The sequence below is a fragment of the Oncorhynchus mykiss genome, chromosome 28 (assembly GCF_057628025.1).
Source record: "Oncorhynchus mykiss isolate SJ-2025 chromosome 28, ASM5762802v1, whole genome shotgun sequence".
Lineage (NCBI taxonomy): Eukaryota > Metazoa > Chordata > Actinopteri > Salmoniformes > Salmonidae > Oncorhynchus > Oncorhynchus mykiss.
The window spans coordinates 30229559-30242190 of NC_143049.1; the positions used below are offsets into that span (position 1 = coordinate 30229559).

A 12632-nucleotide genomic window follows, 5' to 3' on the forward strand; every position below is an offset into this window, starting at 1 on the left:
AAACAATGGCTTGACTTTTGATATTACACTCAGGTTTACAAACTTTTGTGAAGGTTTGGTGTGGTTATTATTAAGCTTTAGCTACTGCAAGCCTATGATATGAAGGCAGTTGCTCCAACTGACTCAGACAGTTGAACTTGAGGTGAGGAAGAATGTTTCAGGCCTACCAGTGATAAAACATGCAGGGAGAGTGAGCTCCTCTGTGGTTCCTCTTGGTGAACCCTCAACCTTCTGGCCCATAGACCTGCGTGGCATCGACTGTGCCACAAAAGCATGATGAAGTGTCAAAGTCTATATCCACATGTATAAACACAGGGTTGCTACATTTGTTATTTGTGGGCATAAACATTATTGAAAATATTTTTACGTGGGGGGGGCACATTTTTTTTTAATGACACCATAAATTGTACAACTCTGCTAATTCGATTAGGCCTAGCCGTGTTTTAAGCTGACCAACCAGTCTTGACATGCATTTGCACAGTGGCCATATAAAACAGTGCTAAGTGTTGGCCTATCGGTAACATAAACCATGTTTCCATCCACAGTTTTTATGCGAGTAAAGTCATACTGTATAATAAAAAAGTAATGACAGCCGTGATGGAAACAGAACGTTTCGGTACAATTTTATGAATACCGACAAATAGTTTGTTCATTCGACATGATGGGTGGGATCTTTTTGTATCCGCAAAATGAATTACGCAAGGAATGTGGAGGAAATGCCTTCATGTGCAAATAGTGATATCATCATCATATCGAAGTAAACTTGGAGTGGTGTGTGGTCCTCCCACTACGACTCGAGAAAGCATACAGTTTATTAGGCTAAAGTTATGATGAGCTTCACAGGGTGTTGAAAGTGCACGGTGATGAGCTTCACAGGGTGTTGAAAGTGCACGGTGATGAGCTTCACAGGGTGTTGAAAGTGCACGGTGATGAGCTTCACAGGGTGTTGAAAGTGCACGGTGATGAGCTTCACAGGGTGTTGAAAGTGCACGGTGATGAGCTCGATGGTCATTTCCAATAAATATCGAGGATCTTATTTTGGTGTCATGATGATCGGTGCTTGACTGCCATTTGACAAATAAAAATATCCTCACTCTTATCCATAATAATCTGATCATGTAGACTAGCCAACCAGCACATACCCGCACTGTATCTACGGGCTGTTGGGGGTGATGATCACATCTCTTCCAAAACAGATTACATGTCAGCAATAGTTTAGGAGCATCCTAAACTAGTCCAGCTTACTACAATCCACTGCGTCAATCACAATTCCTATCTGGTCTCTAGTCATCTGCACAAATGTCTTTGCTATTACATCAAGTTTGCCAACACTAACAAATGTGTATAAATCTGCTTATAAAAAAGGCACCCACTGATGGAAAAACATTGTGCGTGTGGTGTGCCACATATTCAACTGAGATGACAGAAGTGAACTAGTTATGGGCCACATGGCCTGTTCTTGCACAGTCAGTAGATGTATCTGCTATTGGCACATTATATGCTTGCTTCCATCAATGGCAGTCTCTCAGTTAATCATCCAGAGTTTTCACAGGCATCTCTGTCTGCTTGGTAAGCGGCCTCAATAGCACATCTTTATTCTTCAGCTCACTATCTCCAGTATAGAGGTTGTGCTGGTGGATATACTTGATGACAGAATCTGGGAGGAGGTACTTGACACTGAGGCCTCGTCTCAGGGCCCGCCGGACCTCCGTGGCGCTGGTCTCGTTGCGGACCCACTCGCGCACTAGGAAGATGTTTCGCCAATGGCGTGAAAGTGTCTCCGACTCGTGCACGGCGAGCTCGGGCTCCAGGCCCCCCCGGCTGACACAGACCAGGCCGAAGCGGCCCGCCACCTCCTCCACGTGGTCGTCCAGCCACAGGCCTGGCACCTTGAAGGTGTCCAGGAAGTCAGCTCCGCACAGCAGCTTCAGCCTGGGAGAGGAGCCTGAGAGGGTCAAGAAAAGGAAGCGTTGGTGAATGGCCTTTACACTGATGTCTCCCCTGGTCTCCACCCAAAAGAGATTTGGATGTGGCCATCATGTTGAAGTAAACATGAAAGCCAATGTTTTAATTGGTTTGCTGAGAGTTAGTTATTCATTTGTTTTGCTGATTTCTTTTTTTCTACTGCGGTAAACCATGTAATCCATCCCTCACTAGAATGAGCCATTTTCTTCATAAATATAGGTGTTAACCAGATGTAACCTCATGCCAGCTGACCACCAACACAGTACAACATAACTGAGCATTCGGATCAGATCCCTAAATCCATTTAATTCAATATTGTATTTCCCGTGGCACAAACCTTACGATCCGAAGCGCGCGTGAACAAAAGCTAATGCTCTTTATCTGCGTTCGCTAGCACTGCAGTGTAATAACACAGTGTGCCTGTGCTTAACGTGTGCACTATATGGGATTGTGAAAATCCATGACCCTTCTTTGTGTAAGAGCTTGTTGTAAAAAAGTGACAGGACATGCATTTTGGGATTTGGAGTCATGATTTGTGCAGATAGGGCCTCCCGGGTGGCGCAGTGGTTAAGGTACTGCAGCGCCAGCTGTGCCATCAGAGTCCCTGGGTTCGCGCCCAGGCTCTGTCATAACCGGACGCGACCGGGAGGTCCGTGGGGCGACGCACAATTGGCCTAGCGTCGCCCGGGTTAGGGAGGGCTTGGTCGGTAGGGGTGTCCTTGTCTCATCGCGCACCAGCGACTCCTGTGGCGGGCTGGGCGCAGTGTGCGCTAACCAAGGTGGCCAGGTGCACAGTGTTTCCTCCGGCGCATGGTGTTTCCTCCGGCGCATTGGTGCGGCTGGCTTCCGGGTTGGATGCGTGCTGTGTTAAGAAGCAGTGCGGCTTGGTTGGGTTGTGTATCGGAGGACGCATGACTTTCAACCTTCGTCTATCCCGAGCCTGTACAGGAGTTGTAGCGATGAGACAAGATAGTAGCTACTACGAAATTGGTAAAGGGGTAAAATTCAAAAAAAAAAAATAATAATAATAATAATAATAATAATGATTTGTGCAGATAAACCATGGTAACCTGTATGTATGTATTGACAGCGTGTTGACCAAACCCTGGAATGACAGACAGTAGATCAGTCTCATGATTAAACTGACAATGAACAAATAAATAAATAAACCGTTTAATATAGTTTAATTTATATAGTTTAATATATAATATTTAACCGTTTAGTTTGTCATGAGAACTACAGATTTCGGTCTTAACCTGGAACTACATACACCACACATGGAACTCAGTAACTCATTTCAATTAGTTAATGAATTTCATGTGATATTTCAATTAGTTAATGAATTTCATGTGATATTTCAATTAGTTAATGAATTTCATGTGATATTTCAATTAGTTAATGAATTTCATGTGTGATATTTCAATTAGTTAATGAATTTCATGTGTGGTATCTCAATTAGTTAATGAATTTCATGTGTGATATTTCAATTAGTTAATGAATTTCATGTGTGGTATCTCAATTAGTTAATGAATTTCATGTGTGATATTTCAATTAGTTAATGAATTTCATGTGTGGTATCTCAATTAGTTAATGAATTTCATGTGTGATATTTCAATTAGTTAATGAATTTCATGTGTGGTATCTCAATTAGTTAATGAATTTCATGTGATATTTCAATTAGTTAATGAATTTCATGTGTGGTATCTCAATTAGTTAATGAATTTCATGTGATATTTCAATTAGTTAATGAATTTCATGTGATATTTCAATTAGTTAATGAATTTCATGTGTGGTTTATGTAGTTCCAGGTCAGACCAAAAGCTGCTCATGACTACCTAAACTTCTAGAGCTCTGCCTCCATTTTGTCCAGGTTTATGAAGCGCTTGCACCTCTTCAGCGTTTCCACTTTTTAAAAGGGGAGGGGGGGAAATATGCATTGGTTTACCATTTATGTTTTATTCCCTGGTACACTTCAACATAATGTCCAACACTCATCTTTGGGGAGAAGATGCTACAGCACTCTGAGATTAGGGAATTTCTGATAGAGTTCTTTCTGATATATCCACCAGCCTTTGATAGGAATGGTGTGCGTGTGTGTGACTGGCTCAATTTACACAGTCTTCCCTGGTCCACCCTGTAACCTTCATAATGATCTGTTCATGCCACACCAACCCCCTCATCCTCTAAACATCATTAGCTTTAATGAACATGCTGCTTCCATAGAGCTGATTCCATAGAGCTGAATGTGTAAAGGGGATAAAGGATTACTTAGTTGGTTTAAGAGGAAAAAACAGATCCTAAACATATTTCAACCTAAATAAGATTCAAACTAGGCTATTAACGAGTGAGTAAAGGACACCAGTGCCAAGGTGGAGGTTTATAATTAAGAGGATAATTGCTGTTTATTATCTATGCAGTCACTTTACCCCTACCTACGGTACAAATGACCTCCACTAACCAGTGCCCCCGCACTTTCAATCGGTACCGGTACCCCCTGTATATAGCCTTGTTATTGTTGTTTTATTGTGTTACTTTTTATTTATTTTTTTTACTTTATTTTATAAATATTTTCTTAACTCTTTTTCTTGAACTGCATTGTTGGTTAAGGGCTTGTAAGTAAACATTTCTCAGTAAGGTCTACATACACCTGTTGTATTGGGTGCATGTGACTAATACAATTTGATTTGCAGCTCAGTTGGTGCCGAGAGAGAGAGAGGCCCAGTTCCATTTCAGTCCACTTCCCATAAAACAGAATTGTGTTGAAGGCCAATTTCAACTGTCGGTAAATACGTCTCATGTGGTTGTTCACGAGTGAGTACAGCTAATTTGATCTGTTCTTTCAACTACTTTTATAGTTGATTGATAACTTCAAAATACTACTTGGATCGCCATGGGCCCACAAAGGGACAGGTAGAGCAGCACGCATCTCCAGAGCCACACATTGCAGACCTCTCCAATCCTTTTAGATCTTTGAACATAAAAGGAGAAGGGGCTAGAATGGGCCTATGCTACAGAGTGCAAGGTCAAGGAGGGTCTTACTTGTGAGATGATGGGGGTTTGTGGTTGGACCACTGTCCTTCCCTGTGCCCTCTTGGTACTGCTTCAGTATCCGACCATAATGGTACCTGCCAGCAGGACAATGCAAAGGGAGATGGCATATGACAAATGCAAAGAAAACCAATAAAGGAATATGCTGTTGAGAGCAAAAGCCTCTTACAGATGTTCTAGAAGATTTGTGTTTTGGATTACGTGATCCCATAGGTTTCAACAGCCCTGCTCCAATGTGGACAACAGGCCACTTGATGGCTTTAATCAGACAGCTCGCTCAACAAGCAGACAGCTCGCTCAACAAGGGAATTTGTCAGAGCAGAGGGGACAAGGAGAGGGTTGTATAATGCCTCACAAGTGGGAACAGCACTTCAGCTGCGTGTGCATTTATGTTTGTGTGTGTGGGTGTGTGTGTTTACGTTCGCATGGGTGCACATAGTCGCTGAGTACATATAACTAAATGCATGTCATGTTTATGTGTAACCCTAAATGAAAGGTTGCTGGTCCATTTATGTGACTTGTAAATCAAATCAATAGTGAGTGCCATTGTGGGAGATAAACACTCAATATCCCACGCATGTAAAGTGGAGGTAACTTTCTGTATAGTTTCAACTGGTTGATCAATATCAAATGCAACGGTGTCCCACATCCACTTAATCACTATGGCAACATGTTACAATAGCAACAAACTCAGCCAGCAGCAAGGGATCTGACCCCAGGAAAGACCCAGACCTGGTATGGGCCCCATGTTGCCGCAATATCCCTGGAATCTCTGGCATCGCAGCCTTAAATCTGAGGTGGTTTCTGGCACAAAGAACATTTGGCATGGAGCAGCAACAGAGGGGATTTTTACCCAGGGAGCTCTATTGCCTTCCTATTGTGAACAGGCTTGTGGTGCGGGAAGAGGAGATTCTATGGAGCGCTAACAGCTAATGAAGAGCTAAAGAATGAGGGCTGGGAAGTACGACATGGGAGGACATAAACCAAGGCTCCGGACCAGTGTACACCTGGTATTACAATGTTATTGGATGTTGTTCATAGTCAGTAGAATTGGATGTTTATGGACACGTGTAGAATAGAGTACATGCATTGTGATCGGATCTGATGGACCACAACAGTCATGTAAATGTACAACGGTCGTCAGATGAAGTGGGAAATTCTAATCATGAACGTGGACAGTTGAGACATGATGTGACATCATGTTGGGAGACATTTTAATACAGGGTGTGGATGCAAACTAAGCCCTTAATGAGATTGATAATCCTATCACAAATTATTTAGACAAAGTTATTTTTAATGTCAGGTCTAGACGGGATCTGTCTGGCTGAAAAGGAGGATGAAGCTCTGACTGGCAGATTCAATTAAGTCTTTCTGCATGCTGAGATGCTTTACAAAGGGAATTAGACATTTTTACAACGTGATTATTTCATGAATAAAGTAGAGCTGAATTGAAGGATTTTGGAAGTAAAACCCTATTATTGGAAATAAAAAACATCCAGTAAAAGACACCATGGTTAGTTTAAGGTATTGACCACTTGTAAACACTAATGTTTGAGGTGGAATCCTGACCTATCAGATCTTAGATAAAAGCTCTGAATCCTATTGTGTTATTTTTAACAAAAACAATTAAAGTTATGAAAGGGTTACACTCAGCGGCTAACTTGCATAGTGACGACTGTGGTGCACATGACCAGTGGCATCACAAGGCAATGCTGATTCCACAAAATCTCTAATAACATACATTTTTTAGTGTACTGTAGTTCACTGCTCATCAAAGCAGCAATAAACTTCTCTAAACGTTTCTTCAGAGAGAAGCCATTTTGGGGCTGTGATTTACTAGTAGTTACTTAATCAATTAGTTTAAAGGTTGAAACTGTGAAAATGTGTGACTCCACACCTCATTGTGACCACTGTCTCTGTCCAGTCGGGCTGCTGGCTCTCCCAATCGTCTACGGAGACCCAGTCTGAACTCTGCAGTGCCAGCCTCGCCATAGCGATGCGGTGCTTGGCCAACACCAGGCCCTGCTTGCCATAGCCGTCACTCACCGGAGACACAATCCCGCCCACCACCTGGAACTGACCTGAAATGGGGTAAATCATTGGTTGATGAGACTCTTGATCCTCCCCACTCTCTGACATTGGGCAGATTGGATTATACTGAGTCACGGGGCACCGATCTATGGCCCGTGACGTGAACGGGCAAAAGCAGTGACTGAGGAGCACCCTCCTCAAATCTAACAGTAATCTGTTATCTGTTAGTAATCAGGTCATGTTGTCAACAAGAAAGCACGGTGCATCATCTAGAAACATACAACATATCTTTTCCATAAAAATATGTTTGAAAATGTTAAAATAGTTTTCATTGAGAAGGCAGCTAAAGCGTCTTTATCTAAAGCAATCACTTTTGCATGTGAAAACACAGAATCCTACTCATTACTCGACATGCTTAATTTACGTCACTTTTGTTTTGAGCCGACTTCACCGTGGGTTTTGAACGGGGCACCTGGCTCAAGCCCAGGACGCAGCCCGGTTCCAGAATGAATGCAATGAACTTTCACCCGGTGCAAAACACACCTAATTGAATCCCCTCAATGCTATATTGTCTTCCTTATTGCACCATTTTCCCAAGTCTACAACATGGGAAAATATAACAAAGCTTTAGTCACCACGCAATTTAATACTATACAGCTTATTCTGTACAATGTTTACATTCTCACAGGTCAGCTGACATCTTATGCCCCCAGGGTCCATGGGAAAATAAGAACATGATTTATTCCAACTGAAGTGCAGTACTGTTTATTTGGTCTATATAAATAGACTAAATGTGTAGGCTCATGTCAAGGCACAAGGTGTAAAGTAGTGTGCAAGGAAGGCACAGCTCTATCTGTACAGATGACAATTGATACTTAACCACAATGTAAATGCTCCTGAAAGCTTCACAGAAACCCTTTGGGGGACTTCTACCTTCCACTGTCCCGTAATCACACTGACGAAATAAACAGACAGGTGCATAATACAAGTCTGGGAGGCAACACGAACATAGCAAATTAATATAGGGTCTCTATGGTGCACGACCTGTCTGGTGCAGGTGATCCCTGGCCAGCTCGAACAGCCGCATGTGCTGGTTGGTGATGGGGTTGAAGGAGCCGCAGGCCAGGAGGACCAGCGGAATGCGGGCAGACATCTTTGTTGTCTCAAACCATGGTCACCCCCACAGAACACTGAAAAGCAGCAGAACACAGAATTAGAGATGAATGGGAAATGTATTCAATAACACCAGCAATGTTGATAATATACTGTAGCAATGCCTGAATAAACAGAATACTTGATGCAGATTATCTCTCATAGGTGGTCAAAGTACTGAAGGGCTTAAATTGACATTAAGGAGGTTTACCAGAGTGGTCAAAATTTGAGGTATGAATCATGGTAACTATGATGTGATATTTGGCTTATTGAGGTAGTAGCTATATAGAATTGAGCTATATTGAATTGGAGTGTGACCAGTGGTGGAAAAAGTACCCGATTGTTATACTTGGGTAAAAGTAAAAGATACCTTAATAGAAAATAACTCAAGTAAAAGTCACCTTATAAAATACTACTTGAGAAAAAAGTATTTGGTTTTAAATATACTTAAGTATCAAAAGTAATTGATAAAATATACTTAAGTATCAAAAGTATAACTAATTTTCATTTACTTATATTAAGCAAAACCAGACACTACCATTATCTTTTTTACAGATAGCCAGAGGCACACTCCAACAGACATAATTTACAAATGAAGCATTTGTGTTTGTTTAGTGAGTGTGCCAGATCAAAGGCAGAAGGGATGACCAGGAATGTGTTCTTGATAAGTGCGGGAATTTGACTATTTTCCTGTCCTACTAAGCATTCAAATTGTAAGTACTTTTGGGTCTTAGGAAAAATGTGTGGAGTAAAAAGTACAATATTTTCGTCAGGAATGTAGTGAAGTATAAATAGTAAAAAAAAAGAAATAGTAAAGTACAGATACCCCCAAAAACGACTTTAGTACTTTAAAGTATTTGTACTTAAGTACTTTACACCACTGAGTGTGACATAGCTACATACAAGGTACATTTTCCAACGAATACTACGGAACGCGTCAAAAAACATTGACGAGGCACTTACAGGTAGTCTCGCAAGGCTACACCGGGGACCCCTCACGTACAACTTCTATGATAGTTTTAATTTGTTCTAATTTAAACTGCACATGACGGAAAACACGACTGGTTATTCAGCTACAATAACAGTCAAAACTATTTTCAACAACTAGCTACTTTTCTTGCTACCCAGCATCGTTGAGAACCTTTGATGTATGGCAACGCGAGACTAGTAGCTACCTAGTCCGTTCAACCCAGTCCGCCTTATATAAAGGGTAGTTGGCGGTTTGTATCAGGCGGCTACAGGTGATTTGACATTGATAGCGGGCTAGCTAGCAGTAACCAGGCTAGCAATAATACACACATCGAATGTCTTACTATGATTATGCTATCTTATATAATACAAAGAAATGACATATTAATTCAAACATTTTAACGCCAATGGTAGCTACAACCAATAACATCGTTACCTTGTACTACTTTGTTTGTGTAAGGTTCTTGTGTTACACTTTTTGTCTTCCCCAGCTTGGAAAAACGTTGTATAAAGGTTCTGTAGTGGTATGGTACGATAGTGACAACTAGTGGCAAAAATAGAGAACTGACGTTATGTTATTTTTTTTCATGCCGAAAGAACACAAGGTGTTTGAGGTCTGGGTTCTTCACATGAAACTGAATGCCAAAGTTCTACACATCAAGGAAGTAAAAATGTGTTTGTTTCTGTTCAAACAGCTGACACAAAGCTCAGACACCCATACATACCCCACAAGACATGGCACCAGGGGTCTCTTCACAGTCCCCAAGTCCAGAACAGACTGGGAAACATGCAGTACTACATAGAGCCATGCAAGGAACTGTCTTCCACATCAAGTAACTTAATAAGCGAGCACTAAAATCAGATTAGTAAAAACAGATAAAACAACACCTCACGGCACAACGCGGACCGTAAAGATACACAGACACACAAACACACTCACATACACACACACACTTTTACACACACTCTTGCACACACATTGAAATGTTGTGGTATTGCATTATTTTACATAGTACATTTGTAATATTAGAGTAATAATGTGTTGTATGATGTATTGTTTTATTTATGATGTAGGCTGTTGGTTGTGTTTTGGTGTGATGTAACTATTTTAACCCTGTTTGGACCCCAGGAAGAGTACAGTGCCTTCAGAAAGTATTCATACACCTTGATTTATTCCACATTTTGTTGTGTTACAGCCTGAATTCAAAATGGATTACATTTATTTTTTTCTCCCTCATCTACAAACTATTCCCATAATGACAAAGTGAAAATATGATTTTAGAAATGTAGTATAATCAACAAAGCATGAGAAGACTTTGCCTTTGTTTTGGTTTGTTTGTTTGTTTGTCAATTAGGGTGTGCAGGGTGAATACGTGGTCTGTCGAACAATAATTTGGTAAAAAGCCAATTTGACATTTGCTCAGTACATTGTTTTCACTGAGGAAATGTATGAGTCTGCTGTTAATGATAATGCAGAGGATTTTCCCAAGGTTCCTGTTGATGCATATCCTACGGTAGTTGTTGGGGTCAAATTTGTCTCCACTTTTGTGGATTGGGATGATCAGTCCTTGGTTCCAAATATTTGGGAAGATGCCAGAGCTAAGGATGATGTTAAAGAGTTTTAGTATAGCCAATTGGAATTTGTTGTCTGTATATTTGATCATTTCATTGAGGATACCATCAACACCACATGCCTTTTTGGGTTGGAGGGTTTTTATTTTATCCTGTAGTTCATTCAAGGCAATTGGAGAATCCAGTGGGTTCTGGTAGTCTTTAATAATTGATTCTAAGATTTGTATTTGTTCATGTATGTTTTTGCTGTTTGTTCTTTGTTATAGAGCCAAAAAGATTGTCGAAGTGGTTTACCCATAGAGTCTATGGATTCTTCAATTACACTGAGCTGATTTGACGTGCTGTTCCTTCTTTTTCCGTAGTGTATTTCTGTATTGTTTTGGTGATTCACCATAGTGAAGGCGTAGGCTCAGGTTTTCCGGGTCTCTATGTTTTTGGTTGGACAGGTTTCTCAATTTCTTTTAGATTTTTGCGTTCTTCAAACCATTTGTCATTGTTCATTTTCTTCAATTTTCTATTTGAGATTTTTAGATTTGATAGGGAAGCTGAGAGGTCAAATATACTGTTAAGATTTTCTACTGCCAAGTTTAAACCTTCACTATTACAGTGGAACGTTTTGTCCAGGAAGTTGTCTAAAAGGGATTGAATTTGTTGTTGCCTAATAGTTTTTTGGTAGGTTTCCAAACTACATTCCTTCCATCTATAGCATTCTTAATATTACTCAGTTCCTTTTGCTTTAATGCCTCATGATTGAGTATTACTCTGTTCAAGTAGAATGTGATTTTGCTGTGGTCTGATACGGGTGTCATTGGGTTGACTGAACGCTCTGAGAGTCACTGGGTTGAGGTCAGTAATAATGTAGTCTACAGTACTACTGCTAAGAGATGAGCTATAGGTGCACCTACCATTGGAGTCCCCTGAAAGCCTACCATTGACTATGTACATACCCAGCGTGCGACAGAGCTGCAGGAGTTGTGACCCGTTTTTGTTGGTTATGTTGTCATAGTTGTGCTTAGGGGGGCATATGGGGGAGGGAATGCCTCCAGGAAGGTGTTTGGGGAATACCAAACATGTAAGGGATTTCCTCCTCCTCTTTCGAAGAGGAGAGGCGAAAAGGATCAGAGGACCAATATGCGGCGTGGTAAGTGTCCATGGTTCTTTTAATACGTAAATGTACACATGAACAACTGAATACAAAAACAAGACATGTGAAAACCCAAAACAGTCCTATCTGGTGCAAACACAGAGACAGGAACAATCACCCACAAACACAGTGAAACCCAGGCTACCTAAGTATGATTCTCAATCAGAGACAACTAATGACACCTGCCTCTGATTGAGAACCATACTAGGCCGAAACATAGAAATACCCAAATCATAGAAAAACAAACATAGACTGCCCACCCCAACTCACGCCCTGACCATACTAAATAATGACAAAACAAAGGAAATAAAGGTCAGAACGTGACAAAACAGGAAGGTGTTTGTCTCCCAGTGTGCTGAGAGTGTCAGTTTATTGTCCGGTTCTGGCATTTAGGTCGCCACAGACTAGTACATGACCCTGGGTTTGGAAATTATTGATTTCCCCCTCCAAGATGGAGAAGCTGTCTTCATTAAAGTATGGGGATTCTAGTGGGGGGATATAGGTAGCACACAGAAGGACATTTTTCTCTTTTAAGATAATTTCCTTTTGAATTTCTAGCCAAATGTAAAATGTTCCTGTTTTGATTAATTTAATGGAGTGAGTTAGGTCTGCTCTATACCAAATTAGCATACCCCCTGAGTCCCTTCCCTGTTTCACACCTGGTAGTTTGGTGGATGGGACTACCAGCTCTCTGTAACAGAGGGCAACCAGTGGGTCCGTCTCCTCTATACCAGGTTTCTTGTAGGATGAC

General features: G+C 41.1%; 1 protein-coding gene across 2 annotated transcripts; it reads right to left on the reverse strand.

Moving 5' to 3' along the window:
- Positions 1 to 360: 360 nt before the first annotated feature.
- On the reverse strand, positions 361 to 9687 carry nmnat3 (nicotinamide nucleotide adenylyltransferase 3). Of its 2 annotated transcripts, none has more exons than XM_021589780.3 (5): positions 9602 to 9687; positions 8089 to 8234; positions 6911 to 7094; positions 5005 to 5090; positions 361 to 1945 (listed from the first exon to the last, which is right to left on the reverse strand). In XM_021589780.3, exons 2-5 carry the CDS (start codon positions 8195 to 8197, stop codon positions 1530 to 1532), a joined length of 795 nt encoding a protein of 264 aa, XP_021445455.1. In that variant the 5' UTR covers positions 8198 to 8234; positions 9602 to 9687; the 3' UTR covers positions 361 to 1529. The 2 variants fall into 2 exon arrangements, with proteins under 2 accessions (XP_021445455.1, XP_036822302.1); XM_036966407.2 differs by having other exon boundaries at positions 9160 to 9609.
- Positions 9688 to 12632: the final 2945 nt, after the last annotated feature.

Bases quoted from the DNA above. Each gene is read 5' to 3' on its own strand.
- nmnat3 (XM_021589780.3), bottom strand. From the start codon at position 8,197: ATGTCTGCCCGCATTCCGCTGGTCCTCCTGGCCTGCGGCTCCTTCAAC. The intron at 5,091-6,910 runs GTGTGGAGTCAC...TCCTGCTGGCAG, and splicing joins GAGACAGTGGTCACAATGAG to GTACCATTATGGTCGGATAC. The intron at 1,946-5,004 runs GTAAGACCCTCC...TGACCCTCTCAG, and splicing joins AAACCCCCATCATCTCACAA to GCTCCTCTCCCAGGCTGAAG.